The sequence below is a fragment of the Lepidochelys kempii genome, chromosome 13 (genome assembly GCF_965140265.1).
Source record: "Lepidochelys kempii isolate rLepKem1 chromosome 13, rLepKem1.hap2, whole genome shotgun sequence".
Classification (NCBI taxonomy): domain Eukaryota; kingdom Metazoa; phylum Chordata; order Testudines; family Cheloniidae; genus Lepidochelys; species Lepidochelys kempii.
In genome coordinates this window covers 18155457-18182097 of record NC_133268.1, presented here as the reverse complement: position 1 = coordinate 18182097, position 26641 = coordinate 18155457, and the positions used below count along the sequence as shown (strand labels likewise).

The following is a 26641-nucleotide window of genomic DNA, read 5'->3' as shown; positions in this document are numbered from 1 at the left end:
TATTAGTTGCTTATAGCATTTCCTCTGTAGTAGAAGGGAAAAAAACTTGTGGGAGGAAGATTTTATATGTGGTAATTATGCTAAAACATGCACATTGATATAAATAAAAGGCAGAAAATTATGACACTCTGTCCCAAAATATTACTTCAGTGAAAATATCTGCTATTAAAATAATTGCTTAGAAAGTATATTTACATAATTTCTTAGCTGATCAAAGCTACCTTTTTAATTAACAGTCATATTCTGCATTCTCGTGTGTCATGGACAAACAGCTTAACTGTGTAATCCCAAAGGATAAACAAAGGAAAAGTTTCTGTAGAGGTCATATATGGAAAATATTACGTTCATTTTTCTTTACAAGCTGCAACAGGAGAGCATAGTGATTCTATTCTATCAATTAATTAATCTCTGATAACTATCTACAGTGGCAGTGAACATATAAAATAAGGCTACCTGGCAAACATCATGGCCTAGAAACTGACTGAAATGAACAGAAGAAATGACTAGGCATTTCCATGCAATATCACACCGAACTTGGACTGGATGTCAGCCAAAGGGCTACACAGCGACTTGGACCACTCACCTGGGCAAGGGACCAGAGTTTGTAAAAACCCGGTTATATACTAGAATGGGCTACCGGTCCTTGAATCATGTAGGAGGTGACCAGGGAGTGGATGAGGAAGGGCAGAACCTTCCATCTCCCCACTCACACGCCAGTGCAGCTGAGAGAGTGCAGGGGATGTCAATTCACAGTTGGTACAGACAACAGCAAATTACTACATCCACAGGGCAAGAAGGAAGCAGGAGAGGGACTGCGATGCAGGAATTTCTCTTAGGCCAGGTCTACACTAGGAGCGCTTTGCCAGTAGACAGTACTATAAGTTATACTAGTAAAAGTGTACAGTTTCGCTGGTATGGCTGCATCAATACTTGGGGCTTTTGTTGGCACAACTGCGCCTTCAGGATCACACCTGACTGACTGACATAGCTATGCCTGCAGAAATGGAGACCTAGCCTTTGAGTCACAATGCCTCCTTGGGCAGTGCAGTTTCTGAGCTACCCAATGATCAGGGATGTGCCTAATGTCACAATCTCTTATGTCCATGCAAAGCTCGCATTGGTGTACTCAAAGGAAGTGAACTACACACTCCCCTAACTATCCAGCCCAATGAGCTGACAAAAAACAAAGGTTCTATCTTTCTTTGTCTCAAATTCAGCACATTTTAAAATCTGATTGCACAGTTGTACTTCATTGCATGTGTTTTTAAGCCCCTGGTACAAGGCCACTGACGTCACATTCCTGTGCATATCAATCATGATTATCAGACCAATAAACCAAAAGCAATTCAGGAGCTGAAAAACAAAGACTTACAAGGAGCCAGCCTCCACATTCGGACCTCGCACATAAAAAGGAACTCGGATATCAAACTCATAAGGCATGGACTTCCCTTTCACCAGTCCAAACTGCCCAATATGATAGCCATGGTCTGCTGTATATATTATATAGGTATTGTCTAGTTCACCTGTTTCAACCAATGTATTATAAATCTGAAAAAAAAGAACATTTTTGCACTAAATAACAGTATAAATAATATTTGAAATAATTCTGTGCATAAAAGTGTACACATATATACTGTATAACAGAGTTGGATGTTCTTAACTAGGAAATCCCAATAGACATCCAAGCACCCTCACTAAGCAACTATCCTGATTAAAAGAAGAAGCCATTTTCTTTGAAAGAACCATCTATAAATACTTAAAATGCAGTAGAATAATACTTTACTGAATGAAAATAGCGACTACACATTTCAGGACAGACTTTCAAAAAGCTCAGTTCCTATGTAGGGATCTAATTTGAGTTGACAGATTTTCAAAAGTACTTTGCACCCGACATTTTCCATTGGAAATTTCAAACTCTGGCCACTTATTTAGATGCCTAATTGGGAGCTGTTGCATACTGAGCTCTTTTGAAATTCTAGCCCTTTATCTTCTTTAAATTTGTATTTGGCAAACTTTCTTAACAAAATGACACCATTTAGAATTTCACACCTATTTAATACTTGGTTAAATGCCACTCGACCATTCAAATGAGTCCCATTTACATAGAATGTTTGCAAACTCTCCCAACTAAACAGCAGATACTGCCATTCACTCTTGCTATCTGGTAAAGTAAGTGTTTCAACCTTAACTCTGAATCCTATTGTTCTTAGGGGGGTTAAATGGGCCTCTTTAAGTGAATACGGAAGTGTATCAATGCACAGCAGTAATGACCGGTTATCACCTGATGTTTCATCTTCAAGGTTTAGTCAGTTTCTATCATCTCATGAGGATTTAGCAATGTGGTTCTACAGCAGATTTTCTGTATGGTAATATCACTCCCTGTCCCGCACGTGAGAACTGTTATTAGAAAATATGGGCCAGATTCTGTTCTCAAACTTGTGTGTATCAGGAAAAATTGCACTGGAGTCAAGGTAGTTTCATCAGTGTGAACCCAGAGTAAATGAAGTCAGACCAGTATAGTATGTGATAATATGGACAAAATGTTAAAGATAAAATGTGACTCCCTTTTTGAGATGTAGCCTGAATCAATGTGTCTGATGTTCCATGAGGAAATGGTATAGACTCACATAATGACAAATTCATATAAACGTTTTGACTGCAATCTGTTTAAATAAGCCACAGTGACCTCTTAGAGCCACTGGTATCTGCCATGCGCTCAAAATACGAACAGACATTTTAAGGGATGTTAGGTACGTACAATTTCATTAAAAATTGTGGTTAAAACTACAAAAGATTAAGTTTCAGTCTGGAGTGAAATGTACACCCAGTAAAATCATCAGGAGTGAAACCACCTTGCTAACTAGCACACCCTGAATGCATTGGTGCTAGCAGGTGACTCTGTGACATGGCTTCTCTAAAACTGGTGTCTGACCCACCAAAGCATATTTGTTAGCAACCAGGAGCGAGCATATTTTCCTGGGTTATTATGCCCAATTAAGTATTAGTAATTATAATACATTACTAACAGATAAGTCTCATCCTTGCCTTATTGGACTCCCCTTATTGTTATCTTTTGTGGATAAGATTTCCAGGTGACATGAAGCAGTTGCTTCAAGATTAGCCTTTCTGCACTTTGAAATAAACCCATCCTTTCCCCACAGTAGCAGCCAGCTGATCCATGGGTTCCTTTTCAAGGCCCACTGACACACAGCTTGCACTGTGAGGTTTCTGGAATCTTATTGTTACACAATGCAGGCAATCTAGAAAGTCTGCCTGTGTTTTTTAAAATATGTGTAATCAATGTGCCACTGTGGGCTAGACTCACAAAGGAACTTGGCTGTGGAAATGCTGTGTCACCATGCCTAACTTTTAGGCACTTAAAAAATCACAAAGCCTGAGTTAAGCACTTAGGTTCCCTGTACAATGAATGCGGAGAAACAGGCACCTCAGAATGGGATTCACAAAGCCAGCATGCGAGGCAGCTCCCCACCTAAGCTAGTCAACGAAAGATGCCAAGAGGGGGAGGGGGGAATGCATAAGCCACACCCCTCTCAGAGCGTTCAGTACCTAAATGGGGGGTGGAGGGGACAGGAGGAAGACGAGCTCCCCCATAACTTTCAGCCCAGTGGTTAGGGTACTCACCTGGGATCCAGCTCAAAGCCTCCCTCTGCCTGAGGGGAAGAAGGGATTTGAACAGGGCTGTACCACCTCTCATTTGAGTGCCCTACCCATTGAGCTGCAGGATATTCTGATGTGGGGCTCCTTCAGTCTTGGAAGTAAAAACTGTTCCACTTTGGATAAACAATTTAAAAAGTCATTGAAGGAGGGGGGCTAGATTCTGGGCGTCTCCCACCTCCCAAGTGAGTGCTCTAACCATAAGGCTGCAGAGTCAGTCTCAGGCTTGCCTGCTCTCTCTGGCCCCAGTGACTTGTTCATGATTTATTCACAATGAAACAATTCAACATGAGCAATTGAAGAAGCCCCACATCTGAGGTTTGCTGCCAGTGAGAGGGGTCTTTCTGAATCTCAGTGGGGCCTGATTCTGGGTTTATGCACCTAAAGTGGCAGCTGGGCACCTAAGTCCTTTTGAGATACTCTAGTTACTCAGGTTCCCCACCGATGTAACCCCATTAATTTTACTGGAACTTTTTGGACAAAGAGGCAGTAACGCAGAAGTGCACTATGCCTGCAGTTCGGATTATTAATTTCCAACTAGTACATGGTGAGAGTTGACGCTTTTTAATTCAAATCAAATTCATGCTTTACAATTTTTTTCCCCCCATGTTTCATTTTTCTTTCTTTAACTGGACAACAGTAGGTATCTGGAAACATTCTGCTAGCTTTTGGAATTTACATTATGTTCCTTTTTCACTTGGAACAACAATGCCACAAACCCAGAGAATCTGGGAGAGCTGTCAGTTCGGAGGTAGTGGTAAAAGAAGCCATGTTTAGCTTGGCAGTGCTTAGCTTATATGCAGAGTAGGAATATACTATTTTTTTTTAAATGCGCAAACATTTTGGAGTTTAACTCAAGAAACAAGTACCTGTTTGGCTTGAAAAAAGGACCACCAATCTTACCGTCTCCATGGAGTCATCCACAGACATGAGTGTCTGTAGGCGCTTTCTCTGTAGCATGTTCGTGAACTCCATGTGAATAGGTTTCATGGGACCCGTATACCTCATTATCCAGTGCTTGTCTGGGTTGGGAGCGTAGTTATAACTGGGAGTGCTAAGGAGCAATAAGGGAAACGGAGACCACCACATTATTATGAAAAAATAATAAACTAGTGCATGCCAATAAACTTTATTTGACCACCACTGCAAGACTAACTTTCTGTGGTATGTAAGAAAAATTACATTTGTAATTTCATTTATGCTTTATATGAAATGTGGGAGCATGGAAATAACTCTGTTGGAAGTAAAATCTTATTTGAAAGAGTAAATATACATTGTTTTTAACAGGTTTCAGAGTAGCAGCCGTATTAGTTTAACGGTATCCTCCAGACTAGTAGGGATACATTTCAATGCCACCAGATTAGCCTTAGAAGTCTACCACCATAATTGGGAAGCATTATTTGAACCAAGAACATATGCCCTTGAGTTTCCACTGATGTAACTGCTCCACTTTCATTTTGCTCATACTAACACAGGCTCTTACAGCGTGATCAGGCTCTTAATAATAAATGTCCAGCTTGCTGAAAAGATTCCACTAGATTATTTAACAATTGTGTTGAATTCAGCATGACCGGCCACGTTAATATTGCAGCACTCACATACCCAGGAGAGCACAGGTACCCTACCTGGTGGTATTAAATTGCATGTGAGCTCATGGCAAGCAGAAATGGATACAAAGCTGCATTTTAAAGACCTGCCCAAAAAAAAAAAAAAAAGCAGAGGTGGGGGGAAATGGGACTTGGGTACTTTCTAGCCTTAACTCTTCTGAGAGCATTAGAAACCTTCACATTACACTCTGATGAATGCACATTATGGAAAGAGAATTTAGGACCCTGACAAAGAAGTCAAGAGCTGGATTTGATGACCTTGTGAAGCATCAGTGCCCCTTTAATTCCTAATGATCTTGTAGTTCCATTAAAGTATCAGTGTTAACAATGAGCAGGGACATCATTGATGGTCCTTTATTTCATTTTGTTTGGGAGTTATGGAGCTTGCTTTTTTGTTCATAACTACATTGCTCCACGCTAACTGGAGCTAAAGCCCACAATGGACTTGCTTTTCTATATTATAATATGGTTGGTACGCTTTACGTATGTCTTTGTCTTACATTTTCAAGAGAAGCTATTGTTTTATTTATCTATCTTATCACCATTTAAGACTAAGGGCCCTTTTTTATTGTTTTTAAGCATTAGCTGGTACATTGGCTTGGTACAAACCATGCATAGTTTCACAAATAGAGATTTTTTTCACCCAAATGAAAGATTTCTTCAGATTTTTCTTTCTGTTCAAAATATTAGATCAGTGCTAATGTTTAACACGTCACAAGTTTCCTGTAAAACCCAAGATGGTGGCCTTGTGACAGCAAAGAGCTGCAGACTTTGCTCAAGTTACTTTCTAAATCCCAATATTCAATCTCCAGCTAATTATACCTACGTCTTGACAAAAGCCACTACTAGCCTTGTGCACACAACAGAGCAGCAGGGTAACTTAAATCATTAGGATAAATAATAGTAACATAAATTGAAAACTTTCCTCCTTGAAATGTACCCAGCGTATCTTTGAATGTCATTGGTGCTAAATGCTCCTAAAAGTTTAATTCACGTTTGAAATAAACATGAAAATAATAACTGGATTTCCACAATTTTTTCAATGGAAAGTTTTATGTGGGAGCCTATTTGAAAAATGCACTTAGACAGGGAAGCGAGCTTCTCTGTTTGGGGAAGAGAGGCTGCTCTGTTTATTCTCTGTGCATTGCTAATAGTCTCTTGAATTTCAGAATGTTGTTGTGGCTGAAATAATGACATTGCTCCTATGAATATGCTGACAGTTATGGAAACTGTTGCTATGTAATGCCTAGAATGGCAAACTCCTTTTCAGCTTGCTTTGTGATCTCCTGGCTGATTTGAAATCTCCTGCTGTTTAATCCACCTGAAGCCCATGATTTTCTTTGATTACTACAAATGTAACCCTCTTACACTTAACAGATTTATTTCTCTCCTAGCCAAATACACAAGATATAACATCCTTGGAAGCTGGACAAAATAACCCCTTCACATTCCATTCAAAAGGAGGGGGGTCAGGGATGGGGGGAAAGCTACCTTGATTGCTCTACAAATCCTGATTGTATTTGACCTTGGAAAACAGTCATGATAAAACATGTACTCTTTACAGAAATAAAATTAGAGGCCAATATGAAATTGCCCAGCTGTTCCATCCCGTTTAACTATCAGTCTAGGAGAAGAAAAGGGAAACTATTAATGTAGTTCAGTGATTTGCTGGGAGGATGGGGCGGGGGGAAATTATGGGACAGATTTTCAATTAAAATAAGACTGCAACTGCACACTAAGAGCCAGATCCTCAGCTGTTCTAGTGCTTCAGCTGACACAGCTGCAGGAGGAAGCTGGGGGCATATGTTGCTCCTGATTCTAGGACTAGAGAAGGACTGAGTTCAATCCCCAGTGCAACTTAAAGCGGCTTCGAGGCTGGTTCAAGCTGCACAGTAGTGCTTCAGCCATATCTCACCTTTTCACTGACCGTGTCCCAGGGATGGCACAGGAACAGCTATGATGACACTACAATACCCAGGGATTGCGAACTCCCAGGTAGCTTGGGAGGTCAGAGGGAGGGAATGTGAAACAAGATGACTAATTTGTATGTGCAGTTACCTGATTTGCATGTGCAGCTGTGGGGACTGTGCACTCCAATTAGACAAGCAAATGTATGTAACTTTAATTTGGAAATCAGGCCATACATACTCAATACAATACACAGATATTCTATAAATATCTAAAAATTTAATAAATGTAAATGCATTAATAGCAGATTGGCTCTGTTGAGATACTGATGCATTTCTGAAAGCAACACTTTGCTTGGTGTTCCTTTTTATTAACAGCTTAAGTTTCATATTGTGCTATAAAAAGTGTTTAAAATAACCGAAGACAGTTTCTCTGCATAAATACACATAATGCAGGCTACTTAATATGCACATCTAAAACAAGAAAAAAATGCTTAATTTATTGAGATAATGTAATCTTTTATGAACTAATAAATTTCTTGCAAAGTACTATTGTCTATAAATTAATAGATTATTATTATTAATAATAGTAATAATGAAATTCACTGCTGATATAAAATCCTGCAGCAATTTCCATAAAAAAGATCTTCCAGTCAGCAAAATAAACTAGACTGGGGTGGGGGGAAAAAGTAAACAGTGTGAAAGAGAAAAAACCATACAGAGATGCATTTCATCCCCTTCCTTCCCCAGATCCCTTCACCCCTTTCTCTTTTGCATCATCATAATTAAATTGCTGTAGAGGATTGTGTGGAAAATGATTATATCTTTGAGATAAGAGTGTCTTCCATAAGCATTCCTAATAAGGTTGAGGTCAACTCTGTGTACGAGCAATAGCAGACACTATTCATTTTGAGCTTATGTAATTTTCATTTCAAAGGAAAAACATTGAGCATGGGATTGCAAACAACTTAAACATGAAATACTGTGTTGCTTCAGGCCCGAGAGAGAGATTCTCTTTAGTGGCACAGTGCGGCAGAACGAAATATACAATTCTTAGCTTTCTAATAACCAGAAACTAAAACAAAGAAAACCCTGTCTCTCACAGAGTCTGTTCCAAAGCCCAATCCTGCAAGGAGGTAGGTGTCCTCCACTGCTGTTTGATGATCAGCTTACAGAGTCAATCCTTGCCTCCTCCACAAAGCTGAAATGAACTACTCTGCCCCTAAAAGCTAAGTGGGCCAAACTAGTTTTAATCTAAAATCACTATGTTATCTGACCACACAGGAAGAAAGCTGAATTTTGTTTACAGCACAAGGCTAGAGATCAAGAGATCTAAATTATTTGTCAGCTTTGCTGAAAACTTCCTGTGTGACTTTGGCAAGTCATACGGGGAAACTGAGATGCTGACAGTATGAATGTTAAACGGGGATAATAATAAACATTACTTATTATTTGTATTATGGTAACACCCACAAAATGCTAGGCACTGCACATGTACACAGAGAGGTAAAGTTTGAAGCCCTGAAGAGCTTACAATTTAAGGGACATGTTCTGATTCACCTTAAAACACATTGAATAGCACCATACCTCCCAAGTAGTCTCACTGAAGTCAAATTTACACCCACTTGGGGTATGTCTACACAGCCACAGCAGCGAGCCTCCCAGCCTGGGTCAACTGACTTGAGCTTGCGGGGTTGATGATAGTGCTCTGAAGCCCACCCCCTTCCCTAAGTTTCAGAACCTAAGCTCCAGCCCCAGCTGCAACTCCAAAGCATGGTTTACAGAGCTATTTTTAGACTGCTAGCACAAGCCCTGCAAACCTGAGTCTCTCGACCCAGGATGGGATGCTCACTGTCACAGGCTGTGTAGATACACACGGCCAGAGCAGTGTAAAAGGACTTTAGAGAATCAGGGCCACAGAATTTGACACAAAGCTCAATGACATCAATGTGAATCTTTCAACTGACTTCAAGCAGCTTTGGTTCAGGCCCACTGATATGGTCTCTACTCTGAAGGTGCTTACAGTATTCTGAATATGCATATAAAAATTCCCAACTCTTCTGTTCTTACTAACTGTGATAAACACATGCCAAGAGTCTAAGGACTCCAAAGTATGTTTTTCCAGCAGATGTACCCAGTTCTTTTTTCTTGTGCCTGGAAATACAGGGATTTTATTTTTCCTTACATGTGTTGTGAAGCGTTGGGAAAGAGTTGTGAATACTGAGGAGCTGAATCTTCAGGACCATGAGGAGCAGCGTGGCTGAGAACCATCAATACTGGCCTATGGGGATACATCTTCTTTGAGATTCTGAAGAAGCTGATACTGTCATTGGTGATCAGGTCAGTCAGATAATCCTGGAAGAGAAGAAAAAAGTTGAATAAAATATTCCAACAGCCAATTAGAGTCCTAGATAGTCTTGGGTATCACTAGAGACAGGGGAAACCAGCTTATTTAGTCTGGAAAGGAAGAGTAATGAGAGACTAAGTTTAAGTTGTTAAAATTATGAACAATAAATAAAAAAAAAACAGAACATTCCTTCCTCTCTATCCAATGGTATGGAAAAAACAACAGGCCCCTCCAAGATATTAAGGGCAGCTAAATTTAGAAAAACTAGGAAAGCTTCTTCACACTTGTCTAACCAAACTGGGGAACTCACTAGTTCAGAGGGTCAGTCAAACAGCATGGCTAGATTTTTTAAAGGTAATGTATAATTACAGGATTGTTTGTGTTCTGAGGTTGAGATTTTCAAAGCATGCAAGAGGATTTAGGCACATTGTCTATTGAAAGAATGCTCTGGAAATCTCAACTGATTTGTGGGGGTTCTTTTTTGCCTTCCTCTGAAGCATCAGGCAGTTACTAAGGCTAGCAGCCAGATACCGGACTAGTTGGACCAATAGTCTGACTCAGCATGGCAGATATAAGAGCGGTACTCAGATACCATAATGATGGGTGCAGCATAAGAATGTAAAGGTAGGTAGGTAGACGTCTCCATTAAAAAACAAATCTGAAAACTCAGTAGAGTCCCCTGGGAAAACAAACTGAACATCCTTGGTGATCCTATAAAATATCAAGTACATGTTGTGATACTGGAAGCATGTGGATTGAAGACAGCGTCTTTGTGACACTCCCTGCATATCAAGAAAACTCTATACACCAACATAAGTTTCAGACACCAGCATGGTATTATTTATTGTAAAACAACACAAGCACAAAAGAGACTGGCTTTTCACCTGCAAAATAAAACCACATGCAGTGTCTTGCTTTTGTCAAGTCACCAAGTATGAGTGTGGTTCACATCACAGAGGATGGAATACCTCCCTGGTTTTCCCTTCAAGCACAGCTTTCTTTCATCAGCCCAGTCCCTTGCTTCCCAGTGCACCTCCCTTTTATAGAGTAAAGGAAATGCAAAGGCGTCAGACTGACAGTCCTGGAGACTGAACTACTCTGTTTTGCTATATAACAAATCAAGTACAGTACAGTCAGTGCCTTCTCAATCTTCTTCACCCCTGCCATGGAGGTGCAAGAGAAAGTCAGCTTTCATTACTCAAAAGGGGCCTCTCTCACTTGATTTCTTTGTTCAAACTTAGCACAACTGCTTGCTGCCTCTCCCAGAACCAGGCTGACCAGTCTCCAATATATACCTTTGCATATCAGTCCTGACTTGAAGCATTCCTGCTATTCCAATCCTTGGTGTACCCTATCCAAGTCTGCCTTCTGTTCTGAATTATGTGGTGTATTCGTGATATGAGTAACTATCTACAGAGAACAAAGCAGACACCACCAACTCATTTCAATTATGAAAGCCTGTGTAGATAAGCATAACTCCACCAAAAAAACCACAGGCCTATCTGCTGAGGACCTGACCCTCTATATCTGAAAAACTCTTCTTTATGTCCATTAAGGAACTGAAAGTCAACATTCTAAAAGGGAACCCTGGAGTAATAATATACTCACATTTAACTAAAACATACATGTGTTTTCTAAGCCTGCTGTAAGACATAATGAAGACAGAAAGACCTTTTGTTCTTGGGTCTGGCCTGTGAAGAGAATATGGAAAATTGCCCTCAAATTAAAATTTTGTAAAAATAAGCATTTGCAAAACCTAAGACCAAATGGAAATATTGCCATGAATTTATTTTTTATTTAAGCCTCCACTTAAGAGAGATTTCAAAAATTAAATGCAATGTTTTAAAAAACCTAAATATGGGAAATTATGCTAATGCATACAAAGTTAAATAGATAAGAAACTGATAGGAAAAGTGTAACTGACTAGTACATTTTCTGGCTAATATTTAGATTGTAAAAAGTTAATAATGATTTTGTTTGCATCAATTTGTAGGGTGCCAAGCTTGAAATATTTTTAATGGGCCTGATTTTCAGAGAGCATGTACCCACTACCAATGTTCCCTCTAATTTTTGACAGGCTGTGTGCGCAAAAAAATTCTTCTGTGCAAATTGTTATGCTTCTGTGTAAATTTTTGTGCGCACGGTGTTTCGCCATGTGCGCGGGGTTTAGGATCTGTGTGCGTGCGCACACACGCACACAGCTTAGAGGGAACAGTGCCCAATACTCACTTTTGAAAATTGTGGTCTTAATTGTCTAAAATAAGAGTTAACAAAAAGTAAACTAACATAATAATATTAAAAATGAGATTTTTTCTTTAACGGTATTTTTAATAAGGATATCTGTTTTAAAAATATAATTCTTAACATGACAGTTATCCTTTAATATGAACTTTGTATTTAATTAGGATCTCAAATATTTAATTTGTACAACTAAGAGGTCAATAGCTCAAGGAAGCACTAAACTGGGCTTTGCTAACTTATGTGCCAGTGGGGCAGAGATGTTAGAAACAAAAAGGTATTTGTTTTATGATGTGGAAGAGTCATTAAAACAATCTCTCTGAAGTCACGTTACTTCAACTTGTCTCTTAGTGGACAATTTAGTTATTAAAAGAAAAACATAAAAGGAGGGAAGGAAACATACAGTAGCATGTTTCCAATACTGATCAATCCACCACTATCTTACAAATGATTATGATCTTACAGAGAGAATTAATTATAGTTATAGTTAACTATAATTATAACCTTTTACTTCTAAATCCAGAACCACATGATGTCACTTAGCAACCATTTGCTTTTCCCCCCTCCTTCAAACAATGCCCTGTTTCACTCTTGAACTGTTTCCTTCAGGTTCCAGTTTTTCTAACCAAAGGAGTTTACCAATAAATTATTTACAGCCATAAATCAGAGATTCTGCAACCCACTTTAGGAAATCACACAAGCTGGCGGCTTTGACAAATGCATGCATTTTGCTCAAGTAAACATTCTCCTTGTTAGTAGACATTATACAGCGTGAGATGAGAAAGGGAAGTGGTGGGGCCTGTGCTGGGGAGATGGGTGCTGAACATTTTAGTGAGCTAAGTCAAGGTAGAGTATCCTCAAGTACTTTAGAAAGAGATATATGTAACAGTTACACATCCACAGCATTCACATAACAAGGACAGTTTTAATGTGTGGATTGGTGGTGTGGTTTTAATGTGTGATGCACTATGGACTCCCCAAAATTATCATACTGTGACCATGAAACAGGCTTTCACTTAATAAATACACACATACAAACAGAGGTGAAAGTAAGCCAGTACACCCCGGTGGCTGGAACCCCAGGCCCTTTAAATTGCCTCCAGAGCCCCGCTGCTGGAGCTCTGGGGTAGCGACTGCAGGGCTCCGGCAGCTATTTAAAGAGCCTGGGGCTCCCCTGCTTCTACCGCCCAGGCCCTTTAAATAGCCGCTGGAGCCCCACCGCCGCTACTCCAGGGCTCCGACGGCTATTTAAAGGACCGGGGCGGTAGAAGCAGGGGAGCCGCGGGCCCTTTAAATAGCCCCCAGAGCCCTGGGGTAGCGGGGGCTCCGGGGGCTATTTAAAGGGCCGGGGCTCCAGCTGCCTCTGCTGCCCCGGTCCTTTAAATAGCCGCTGGAACCCCACCAATTCCCCAGGGCTCCGGCGACAATTTAAAGGGCCAGAGCAGTAGAAGAGGGGAGCCATGGGCCCTTTAAATAGCCCCCGGAGTCCCGGGCAGCTGCTGCTACCCCGGTGGGGGGGGGGGGGACTTACCTTACAAGGTGGGCTGGGGCTGGCTCTGACCCCCTCAACACCGCCCCTTCCGCCCTAGGCGCTGGCCCCAGAGTACCGGTAAGTCACTCGACTTACAAACAAACCAATCCACCCACCCACCCTAAGCAGAAAGAAACAGATACTAATTTCATTTACACTTGTGAAACCCCACTGAAGTCAGTTTTATTTCTCCAGCTGTACACCACTAACAGGCCAGAGGCCGGCCCCATGAGTGTTAACTGAAGTGCAGAGCAGTGGAATTTACCAGTCTTGATGCAATTAAATCCATTTCTCAGCTTGTAAGACATATAGAAGTTTTTACAGCCTTAGGACGTGTACATGGACTAGCACTGTCTTTCAATTATGAAAAGAATGTACACTGTCTTTCAATTATGAAAAGAATACTTTAATTTAGACTGAATCCATAAAGTGTTTGTATTCTTCTTGCAATCATGTCCAAAAGGAAAAAATACAAAATAAATCAATAGGACCTACCCTAGAGTAGTCAAATCCATGCTTCTCCTTCACGCCATTTCTACAGAGTGTGTAGTTGTAAAAGCGAGAGTTTTTAAGTAATCCAACCCATTCTTTCCAGCCAGGAGGCACATAGGAACCATTGTATTCATTAAGGTACTTCCCAAAGAAAGCTGGAGGAGAGAAAGGAGAGCTAGAATAAGTAGGTATAATACAAGCACCTCAGAGACCACATTTTACCACACACTTCAGTTTTTGTCTTCATCCAGGTACGTTTAACATGGACTGCACATAGTGAGATGTCTTACAAAATTCTCTGTACAGCCTTCCCTGAATTTCAGAGCTCTCTAACATTATAGGTCATTTGCATTTACACACCACTTGTATAAGAAATAAACCAGACCAAATGAATAACTGAAACTGCATTTAAAGTACCTATAACAGTGGTTGACACATTCAGGGTCAGTGAAACTGAGCATAACATGTCTCAAATAATGTCAATTGCCACTTTACCTCATCCTATCCTGAACAACCCAATTTAGCTGCCCTCTTCTTATTGGTTACACACATTTAAGCAATCTCCAGCTAAGTGAGCGCTCAGCAGCATCAGGCTGGTGTGGGAGACCCAACAACAAATGAGGCGGTTCACAAAGTGATGAAATTTCAAACCAAAGGCTTAAAAGAAATGGACCAGCAGCCTGTTTGGCAGAAGAAATGAAGAGTATAAGAGACACTAAAGAAAGCTATGCAGGTGTGAGAGTCTTCCTCCTGGAATGGCTATTTAGACTGACCAGTCTCCTGTAAGCCTCAGATACACTGACACAAATTACTTAACAGAAAATGGAGGAGAAAAATACAAAATATTAATATTATACAGAAAAAGCTCAAATTCACCAGGATGTTATAATACCCCCAGTGATGCTATCCTGGTACAGCAGTTTTTATATGTTAAAAGTTAACAGCACACAATTTTCACTAAATAATTTACATATTGTCTAATTACTACACAAATGTAAGGTTGCTGTGCTGAAATGCACGAATGTTCTATCCACTCTGATAAGGTCTATGGCAATATTCTCCTGTCAAATCTGCAGAGTGGATCTTGACAATGACGTCCCACTCACTTTTCATACTCAACTCCCATGGATCTCAACTGTTAATGCTTTGCTATATGAATAAAGACACCCACAGTGGGCTAGAGCAGAGCTATCACTCGTTCCTCTTTAGATTCTACAGATTTTTAACCCAGAATTCAACAATGAATGTGGCAACTCACGATGATGCTCTTGTCAATTGACATGTATGTGTATGCAGAGAGAGCAGAAGATTGCAGTAGAGTGATCTGAGATCAGCATTTTCCCCTAAAGCTGTAGATTGAGATTTTCAAAGGAGACTAAGGGATTTGGACACACAATTCCCATACATTTTTATTGGGAATTGGATTCCCTATTCCTCAGGCAGTTTTGAAAATCTTAGCAATAGTGCCTGATTCTGACCTCCCTTACATTTGTGCATATCTGGAGGATTTTCATGAAATTGGTGGGCCAGATTCTCAGCTGGTGCAAATGGCTACAGCTACAATGAAGTCAATAGAAATATGCTTTTTTGCACCATCTAAGGATTTCTCCCAAAGTGAATTAAGTCAATGTGAGAGAGATCCCCTTATCATCCACCAATAGCACAGTTCCTACTGGATAAGACACAGAAGTTAAAGTTTCAGAGTAACAGCCGTGTTAGTCTGTATTCGCAAAAAGAAAAGGAGTACTTGTGGCACCTTAGAGACTAACCAATTTATTTGAGCATGAGCTTTCGTGAGCTACAGCTCACTTCATCGGATGCAAAGTTAAAGTGCACAATCTAGATATGATAAAAAAAATAATGGGTAAAATGTACCTGAGGACAAAGGGACAGATCATCAGGTGGCATAACTTGACATTGCTCCACTGACTTCACCAGCTGAGAATCTGACCCAAAAGCTCAGTGGAACTAGCACTATGGGGAACACGGGACTAGCAATAAAGATGGAAATATTTCAAAGCAGTGAATAAATGGACAACTTCCCAGGGACATTTAGTGAATAAGGACCGACCTGAAGAGCTACAGCAGAATTTCAAAATGTAATTGGAAAAAGCTTATCCATCATCCTCTTCAACAGAAAATTAAGGTGGTCAAGTAATGTGTCTCCCTAGCCATGACTAATGGAGTCAAAATCTGAGATCTTTTAAAACGGATGTAAGTGCTGAAAGAATTATGGTCTAATATACAGAAGACAGTATGTGGAAATAGAAGATCCATTGAAGAGACATGAATGAATAAATACAGTAAATATTTTGCAAGTCATCCTAGGAGCTTAAACAACTTTTCAAACGTGGGTTAACATCGTTTTTGTTATTTTACAGATGAATAACTGAGCCACAGGTGGGTTAACTGATTTGTAAGTCTGTATGCAGTGTCGTAGCCATGTTGATCCCAGAATATTACAGGAAAGGTGGGTGACCCCATCCTGAAAGAAATCTTTTCTGACTCCCCTCTTCTTGCCTTCAAACAACCCCCCAGCCTCTCCAAGCTCATCATCAGAAGCAAGCTCCTCACAGACCAAGACACACCAACTCAATGCAGTACCAGACACAGCACAAAACCTGCAGTCATATCTCCACTACTACAGTGATCAACAACTTCCACAACACATTTTTCAAGATCCATGGGTCCTACACATGCCTATCACAACACGCGGTGTACCTCATCCAGTGCACTAAATGCCCCGATAGCAACTATGTGGGTGAAACCAGACAATCACTGAGCTCTTGAATGAACTCACATAGGAAAATGATAAAAGACAAAAAAAAAAAATCACATTACCTGTGGATGAACACTTTTCACAAAGCGATCACTCTATATCAGACTTATAAGTTGTCATCCTCAAAGGAAACCAGCACAACACTTTCAAAAGGCAAGCCTGGGAGCTTAAATCCATAACTTTGCTAGACACCAGAAGTCATGGACTGACTAGTGACTCTGGATTCATGCCTTATTACAGCAACCCCACCATGCCCCTCTGCTTTTCCTCCCCACTTCCTCTTCTCTCCAAGGGTGTTAATGGGCCACTTCACCTTGAATGGGCCCTTGAAATGTGTGTTAGTTATTTATGCTAAACAATCTGTTCTATTTTGTATTTAGCTGTGACATGAGTGAGGCCTGGTCTACACCATAGATCTGTATAGGTATATATACACACATCATTCAGGGGTGTGAAAAATCCACACCCCTGAGCAACTCAGTTATACCAACCTAACCCGCTGTGTAAACAGAGCTACATCAATGGGATAGCTTCTCCTGTCGACATACCTACCATCTCTGAGGGAGGTGGATTAACTACACCAATGGGAGAAGCTCTCCTGCTGGCATAAATGTGTCGTCCCTAAAGTGCTACAGTGGTGCAGCTGCACTGCTGTAGTTCTGTAGGTGAATACAAGCCCTATATTTCCCAGAACTGCCGAAGAGGGCTGTATAAACTCAAAAGCTCGTCTCCCTCACCAACAGAAGTTGGTCCAGTGAAAGATATTACCTCACCCACCTTCTCTCTTGTAAGTCTGTGACCGAGTCAGCAGCATTGTGAAGAATTCTAGTTCCCCTGTTCTAATTAACAGATGACACTTCCCACTTTAATGAGACCACAGTCACAAAAATCAGACAAACTAAGATGACAGCAACTAGCAAAGCAAAATCCACTTTACTGTAAATGGATAAAAATTGTCACGTCCTCTTAGAGCAGGGGTGGGCAAACTTTTTGACCCAAGGGCCACATTGGGGTTGCAAAACTGTATGGAGGGCCAGGTAGGGAAGGCTGTGCCTCCCCAAACAGCCTGCCCCCCGCCCCCTATTCAACCCCTCCGACTTCCTGACCCGACTGCCCCCCTCAGAACTTCTGACCCATCCAACCCACCCTGCTCCTTGTCCCCTGACCGCCCCCTCCTGGTACCCCACTCCCCAAACCGGCCCCCCCAGGACTCCACCCCCTCTCCAACCCCCCATTCCATGTCCCCTGACTGCCCCCCCAACCCTATCCACACCCCCGTCCCCGAAAGGCACCCCAGAACTCCCATGCTTATCCAATCCCCCCGGTCCCCGTCCCGACTGTCTCCTGGGACCCCCCGTCCCGGCCCCCTCACCATGCTGCTCAGAGCAGCATGTCTGGCAGCCGCGCCACCCAGCTGGAGCCAGACATGCTGCCACGCTGCCCTGCAGCAGCGCACAGCCCCGCTGCCCAAAGTGCTGCCCGCACGGCAGCGTGACTGCGGGGGAGGGAGGACAACAGGGAAGGGGCCGAGGGCTAGCCTCCTTGGCTGGGAGCTTAGGGGCCAGGCAGGATGTTCCCGCAGGCCAGATGGGGCCTGAGGGCCTTAGTTTAGCCCACCTCTGTTTTAGAGGGTTGTACAGCACAAATACTTTCTCAAATGACTTTGCTTTCTGAGCAACATCCAATATTTAGAAAGTGAAAGGCAAACCACAATGATATGTGGGTAACTAAACAGAGCAGGAGATTTTGTTTTGTTTTGGCCCAGTATCAGAGGATAATGGATTGAGATATTGACTGTTGTCTACCGTGACAGGTATGTACAAGGCAGTCTAAAGGCTTTTGTGCCTCACCCATATATTATATCCAAACAGAGTAATTTGGCACCGCTCCTCACCCCATTCATGGAAGCCCAGTTTCCAGTTTACCAGTCAGTTCCTCAAGCCTTTGGCTGAGCCAGCTAAAGAACGCAGGAAAGCAGGACTCTGCAAAGAATTACTTCATTGTCATTCAGCAGAGGCATTAAAGGAAAGTCGGAGGGAAGTTCCTTCCAGCACCTTTTGCATATCCACCATTGTATGTTCAGGACAGCTTTATAATCTTTCATGGATGTCAAAGTAATTTTCTCTACTGTTTCTAACCTTCCATTTCACATCTCTCTTTCTCCGTTCCTTCCTCTCAAGAACCTTAAAAAGCTCATTATTTAAACTCTTCCGAACGTTGCTCCTTTGTGCTACAGAATATGGAGCTACAGTAAAGCTCTTTTTCTGCTGGGGAAGATTTTGCTTTCATAGCGTAAAGCTTCTGTCTAACACAATTTTCTTTTTCTGCTTCAGTCCAGCCCATCAAAATAGACAGCTGCTCAGTGGAGAATGCAAGCCTTCAGTGCATCCAGCTCAAGACTGCTCCAGGATTTCATTAGCAAACATTTTCAGGGACCACAGCTATATATGCACAGCTGTGTTCCAACATCCAGTCTATGAAGTAACTGTAAAAATATATCCAGATGGTTTTAAATGCTTTTTATACATGTAATAATAAAGTGGGTTTAAAAAAACGACTACACAACATAGTCTCTCCCATGAATAGGTGAAGCAGGGTCTACGGCAGATAGGATGAAACTAAATGACAAGTCCTGTATACAAGGTAACCTCTCCTGCCAGATTTTATGACCCCACCAAGTTCTCGGCTCCCCAAAGTTTCCACCACTCCCAACCACCTGGAACAGCTTTCAGTGCATGTTGGAGTTGCAGCAAGAGTTTGAAGAAACATTTTGCTGAAGGATAAAAAACAAGAACAGAGCACGTAATAATTTGCTGCTTGTTGTGATATAAAGATTTCTTTTGATAACAATTAATTTATAAATATATTAGATCCCCAAATTCATGGTTTAAAAAGTTAATCTGGCCTGACAACAAGCAGTCTACAGAGCAAAACCAAAAGAACAGACTTCTCAGTTTGAAAATGATCTAAAAGAGTGCATTTACGATCATGGCAAACTCTCAAGTCAATGCTCCTCCCTACCCATTCTTACAAGGCTTTTTTATGATCATTTTTAGATTTTAAGGATACATTTCCAAAAAATGAAATGTTACAACAGAAAGGATATTCAAATCTCTTTCCATGGCTCTAAATTCAAGTGGAAATTAAGAGGCTGTTCCTAGCTGGATCATTAGAATGATGGGGGAAATTATTCATCTCATTTCATCCCACCTGGGCTGTGATGCCAAGGCGCAACACTGGGAATTAAGGATAAAGGGACTTAGCCCTGGTCTACACTACAAGTTTAGGTCCAATTTAGCAGCGTTAGATCGATTTATCCCTGTACCCATCCACAAGACGAAGCCATTTTTGTAGACTTAAAGGGCTCTTAAAATCGATTTCTGTACTCCTCCCCAATGAGGGGATTAGCACTGAAATCGACATCGCCGGGTCAAGTTTGGGGGTAGTGTGGATGCAATTCGATGGTATTGGCCTCCAGGAGCTATCCCAGAGTGCTCCATTGTGACTACTCTGGACAGCACTTTCAACTCAGATGCACTAGCCAGGTACAGAGGAAAAGTCCTGGGAACTTCTGAATTTCATTTCCTGTTTGGCCAGTGTGGCGAGCTCATCAGCACAGGTGACCATGCAGTCCCAGAATCGCAAAAGAGCTCCAGCATGGACCGAACGGGAGGTACTGGATCTGATCACTGTACGGGGAGACAAATTCGTGCTATCAGAACTCCGTTCCAAAAGACGAAAGGCCAATATATTTGCCAAAATCTCCAAGGGCATGATAGACAGAGGCTACAACAGGGATCCGCAGCAATGCTGTATGAAAATTAAGGAGCTCAGGCAAGCCTACCAAAAAACCAAAGAGGCAAATGGCCGCTCTGGGTCAGAGCCCCACACATGCCGCTTCTATGATGAACTGCATGCAACTCCTACTATTACCTCACCCTTTCTGTGGACACCTGCAAGCGGGGACTCTCACGCAGCAGGCATGAGGATTTTGGGGATGAGAAGGAGGAGGACAACGATGATAGCGCATAGCAGGCAAGTGGAGAAACCATTCTTCCCGACAGCCAGGAACTGTTTATCACCCTGGAGCCAATACCCTCCCAACACGGGCTCCTGGACCATGAAGCCAGAGAAGGCACCTCTGGTGAGTGTGCCTTTGTAAATATAATACATGGTTTAAAAGCAAGCGTGTTTATTTATTTTTGTGCTTCATGGCAGGGGAAAGCAAGTCACAAAGTTCCATGAAAGTGCCCTTACGCATGCAAAATTTTCGTAGCCACTGGGAATCATCCCAGACCTGCAACAGTATGCGGTCCCACCAGTCTGTGCTTGTTTCACAGGCCCAGAATCAGCGTTCCACGGCATGAGCCTGCCCCATTGCCACCAGGATGGCCAAACTGCCGGGGCCCGTGCTTTGAGAGAAGTCTGTGTCCATGTCCTCATCACTCTTGTCACCACGCTGCCGTCGCCTCCTCACCTGCTTTTTCAGGTTCTGATTCTGCATATACTGCAGGATAATGTGCAAGGTGTTTACAAAGCTCATAACTGCCACGATGATCTGAATGGGCTCCATGCTTGCTGTGTTATGGCGTCTGCAGGAGAGCAGAGTTGCAGCGGAAGCAGTGTATGACGACCGTTAGCAGTACCCAGGAGGACCAGAACAGACCCCCCGAACTGCAGGAGAGCAGAGTTGCAGCGGAAGCGGTGAATGACAATGGTTAGCAGACCTACTGCACCGTCTGCTGCCAGCAGCACCCAGGACACAACAGCAGCTGTGTCGGTGAGCTGAGCTGAGCGGGCTGCACGTTTGCCATGGTATGGTGTCTGCGCAGAAAAAAGTCGCGAAACGACTGTCTGCCGTTGTTTTCATGGAGCGAGAGGAGACTGACGACATGTACCCAAAACCACCCACGACAATGTTTTTGCCCCATCAGGCATTGGGAGCTTAACCCAGAATTCCAATGGGTGGCAGAGACTGCGGGAACTGTGGGATAGCTACCCACAGAGCACCGCTCCGTAAGTCAATGCTAACCACAGTAGTGAGGATGCATTCCGCCGACTTAATGCGTTTAGTGTGGACTGTACAAAATCGATTTCTAAAAATCAACTTCTATAATATCAACCTAATTTCGTAGTGTAGATTTACCCTGAGTCTAATCTCACTTATTCCAGTTTAGATTGGGAGTAATTCTGCAGACATCAATGGAGTTTCATGAATGTAAAATTGGTGAGAGACAGAATCAAGGCCACAGTTACTTCTCTTCACTCATTCGCCTTGACAATGGAGTTCAAGTCATATTTAGTGCTATATAATCATAGTTTCTTTTTTATTTAGATAAGTTTTTGTTAACTAGGGATCAAGAATCTTTATGCACTTCAGTTTAACCATAAAATCAGAGTGCTTATGTTCCTTTAAAATAGGTAACAGGATGAAATTAAGAAACAAATGCACAGGGGGAATATCATTAATAACATCCTGACGGTGATATGTTACATTATGGAATAGTTTCCCCCATGAGAAGCAGTGGAAGCTAAATCTCTTATGATATTTAAGCCTACAGTGGGATTATGCACTAGAAAAATATATTATAAGCAGCATTCTTGCCCTGGGTTGAATGACCTAGAAACAGCCTAATAGGGCTCTCTCATCTCCAATTTAATTTACATGATTCCCAAATTTTAGCATACAGATTTATATTTCTAAATAGTTTTGTTAACAAAATAGTGCAATGAAGACTGAACCTCAGAAAAGCAAAGTCAGGTTTCTCCTTATTACGGGGTACAAGAGCTAAGAGTTTATACTATTACTTCTTCCCCTCAAAACTCTTTATATACCCCCTGTGCTACTTATTTATATCCACCTGCTACCCAGTTAACACCCTGTTAAACTGCATACACCTGCAGTAATTAACTTCAAACCTCTGTGCCATAACCATTAACCTTCTACATTCCAAATTGGATATCATGTGTCAAGTACTTTGTAGAACTTTGTGTTCATTCTGATATATTTTTAGTAGCCGTCTTTCCAACCATTTGTTAAGGTTTTTAGCTGCCAATCTGAAAGTTTGCCATATGAGTTTGTTTATTCCTCTGAATTTCTGTTTCTAATTTTTCCAGGTCAAGTGTTTGAACTAAAATTTGCAACTATTCAATTTTGAATGGAAAAGCAGCATTTCTGCTCTGATTCCTATTATGTATCTAGCCAAAATTATTTTGTAATACTTTCTTGCTTTGTAAAAGGCATTCAGACAAAATCACGTGTAAGATTTAATTGGGTATGGGTCCTGCTTTTGAGCAGGGGGTTGGACTAGATGACCTCCTGAGGTCCCTTCCAACCCTGATATTCTATGATTCTAAGTGAGAGAGTTTTCAGCAAGGCAAGGTATTTATGTGGACTAACAAGCACAAACTCTCAAGGTCAAGTTCAGAACTCACATCGGACCGAATTCTGCACTCACACTGGTAGTGTACTCTAGGATTAAGTCCAACAAAGTGAATGGATTTAAAGTGGTGTAACATTGATAGATCTCAGTTAAGAATGTGGCCATTTACTCCAATGGTAGTCAGTATAAAATCTGTCCCTCAGGGACAGTTTTTCAGAAGAGCTCAGCTCTGTTAGGCACCAAAATAAAAGGACAGATTTTCAAAAGACCTCAGTACATTAGGTAGCGCTACTGAAAATCTGGCCTTCAATTAGGTGCCTAAATGGAAGCTGAGCTCCTGAGCTCTTCTGAAAATTGTGTTGAACTGACCAGTTGAAAATCTGACCCTTAGCATTTAGTAATAATAGGAATTGTAGCTCTGCCGCAAAAAGTTAAAATATTGGCCATAAGTATTATTAGCTCAGTAATAGTTATAAATCTTATGAGCCATAGAAAATATACAATAGGTTCTTATACACAAAATCCTTTTTGAAAGATGAAAAGGAGAGTTTAGGGCCACATTTTGCACCTCAAACCCCATCCAACTCCATTGATTCTTGGGTACAAGCAATGGCACAGCTTGGCTCACAGGGATTTTTTTTTTAAAACCAGGAAATGTTTGCTGGAAATCAGAGATTTAGTGCATCTGCCACATAGTCCTTGAAAATGATGAAATCTTTGAGGAACTTAACAGTCAGCTAGAATTAAAGAAAGAGAAGTATTAGGTGCATTCTTTAAAAAGTCTGTTGCACACTGTGCATTACAGTGTGCTGTCGGCACAAAGCTGCCCTAAAGCTTGTGTACCCCGCCCATCACTGCAGAGAAACCTCTACTGGCTTAGAGTTTGAGTAGGGGTCAGGACCCATACCCATCCCCTTCTCCCAGAAGTTGATTTAGAATTTGGGGCTGGAGTGAAAAAGGATATCCCGATGATCCGCTGATTCCTGATTGCTCTAAAAAACCTAGGGGGCCATCGGCAGCCAGTGCAATTACAGCAGCCACTAGACTGCTCTAATTTATGCCAGGGGATGGGTCTGGTACACACCTAAGGGAACATAAAGGTACGTTTTACAATATCTTTGTGCACCCTCCTGAGTCTGTAATGCACATTCCTCAGCTGCAACCAAGGCTCAGTCCCAGTGGTTATTTACTGGCTCAGGCTGGCTGATGGGGGCGGTGAGTGGAGCCAACTAAAAGAGAAGAATTTTACCAAAATATTTTGAAGTGGTCAATAAGGAATTAAAACAGAAGAATGCAGATAATAAGCCAACTCCTGTTTGTCTTTCTCAGGTAGGTAGGCCCAATGGAAACAATGGGACAGAGTGTGCTCCCATTAAAACCAATGGGACTATTCAAGTAAAGGAAGCAAGATTACATTTGTAAGGCCCAGATCCCTTTTCCTGAAATAAGCCAGCACGTGCTGAATGGAGAAAAGCCCTATCAGCCATATTCTCAAAATGGTTTGTTTTAAGATTAGATAGGAGACTGCCAAGAATGTCATGACTACATTCGCAAAAAGAAAAGGAGTACTTGTGGCACCTTAGAGACTAACCAATTTATTTGAGCATGAGCTTTCAAGCTTATGCTCAAATAAATTGGTTAGTCTCTAAGGTGCCACAAGTACTCCTTTTCTTTTTGCGAATACAGACTAACATGGCTGTTACTCTGAAACATGACTACATTGTTTCCCTCAGTTGATGCCAGAGGTGAAAAGCAGTAACATTGGAAATGTAATTCAGAACTCAATTTAGCAATGCAATGCCCTGCCACTAGGTCAGTCCACTCAAACCTTTACAGATCTTGACGGCCAGCTGTGACTATTCTAGTTTGCTACTTTCCCAGAATGCTTCCCCCTCTGCCCTCCTCCCCAAACTCCTCAAAGCATAGTACATTAGAAACTGACCACATGGCATTACTACCTCTTTTTGCAACACAAGCCCAAAAAGAATCACATTCTTAGGATTTATCCTCCAGTCTTCAGATGTAACATTTCCTCTTTGCATGGTGAAAGCTGTGATGCCTGAATCATCATGATGTGAAATAGTGGAGAGAGAGAGAGAGAGAGATGTGCATTGCCCCTGACACCATTCTAAGTACATTGCCTTTAAAAAGATCAGGAAGTTGAGATACCAGCTGCACCATTAATCTCTCTCTGTCCTGTGCCCATCTTGCTCTATATAGAGAAGGGGTAAGTGGGGGGGAGGGGCAGGCAGGAGTAGGGGGCAAGGGGACACCCTGAAATTAGCCCCCCCTCTTCTCCCCTCCCCTTCACAGCAAGCAGGAGGCTCCCGGAAGCAGCTCCAAGGCAGAGGGCAGGAGCAGCACATGGCAGTGGGGGGAAGGACAGCTGAACTGCTGGCAATTGATAGCCTGATGGGCGGCTGCCTTACAGGGAACTTAGGGGAGTGGGGAGCTGATAGGGGGGCTGCTGGTCCACTCTGTTTCCAAGCCCCTACCAGCTCGCTCCAACAGGCTGCCCTTCCTGCAAGCAGTGAACAAAGCAGGCAGCTGCCAAATAACGTTATAAGGGAGCATTGCACAACTTTAAACGAGCATGTTCCCTAATTGATCAGCAACCTAACAACAAAACCAGGTTAACCGGGACGACTTTAAGTGAGGAGTTACTGTACCATGTTCTGTTCTGCTAGACTCTTCCATTAAGAGATTTCAAAAAAATCTATTGCTTTGTCTTTGAGCTGGATACAAGTCAAACTTTCCCACTACCCTACCAAACCACATGTTGCTGCTGTGCTAGATGAGTCTGTAAACAGTATGGGCCACATACAATCAGTCTGAGCACTTAGAAAAGCCGTCTTTAGAAGCTGCATTAGAGTTGTTGCTTGGAGTTTGATTGTAACCTTACCACTCTGTGGATTAGCCTCTGCAGTCATAAAAAATAAGGGTGTCTTAGAGATGTTGTGCATCAATATGATTTTGAAAAGCTGAATGACAGTTCTGCAAAAGACAGAGTTCTGGAGAATACCATTAGAAAGAAAGTACTCAGTTATCATAATGAGGGGTGTGAAATACATGCCTAGATGGACAGAGATCCTAAGCAATACAGGGAAAATCTCTGCTCAATCTTTTGGCTAAGATCCTGCCTAATATCTGGTGCATGCTCTGTTAGACACAACAATCTGATAGGTCTTTTCAATCTGTAAATACTATGGTCCTAAATGATGTAACATGGATTTTGAAAGCATTTTGATACTGTGCAAATATTCTATTTAGCATTTTGCTGTTTTGAAGGCTATGAGATAAGAATCCTATTTTTAAGAAATAACACACAAAAAATTGCTACTTGGCAGAAATGATAAATCAATATGACAAAGCCATTATACTTTAAATGCTAGAATTGGCATCCTATCATAAGAGTAAATTACTGGAAAAAAGATGAGGTGTTTCTGACAATCTAAAATATCTAATGCTGAAAACAGATACAGTCAGGCGAAAGGGAGAGGGAGAGGTGCCAGTGATATGTGGCTAGGCAAAAGGAAACCACAGATACTTTTTTTGGTTTACTTCTACAGCCATGGATGTTTTCATGTCAGGTACAGAGACAAGCATTGTTGGACCCTGACTACACTGTGGATCTAAGTTAGAAAGATATTTATAGAAGGGCATATGCTCCTCTCTTCTACAG

At 41.7% G+C, this 26641-nt stretch overlaps 1 protein-coding gene across 4 annotated transcripts in view; it reads right to left on the bottom strand.

Moving 5' to 3' along the window:
• Positions 1-26641, bottom strand: part of SULF2 (sulfatase 2) — a 248480-nt gene that overhangs the window by 57992 nt on the left and 163847 nt on the right. For all 4 annotated transcript variants that reach the window (XM_073309507.1, XM_073309508.1, XM_073309506.1 and 1 more), the window contains 4 exons: positions 13801-13952; positions 9375-9544; positions 4579-4729; positions 1373-1548 (listed from right to left, as the gene is read on the bottom strand). In XM_073309507.1, coding sequence (XP_073165608.1) covers positions 1373-1548; positions 4579-4729; positions 9375-9544; positions 13801-13952 — 649 coding nt within the window. The remainder of the gene's footprint in view (positions 1-1372; positions 1549-4578; positions 4730-9374; positions 9545-13800; positions 13953-26641) is intronic.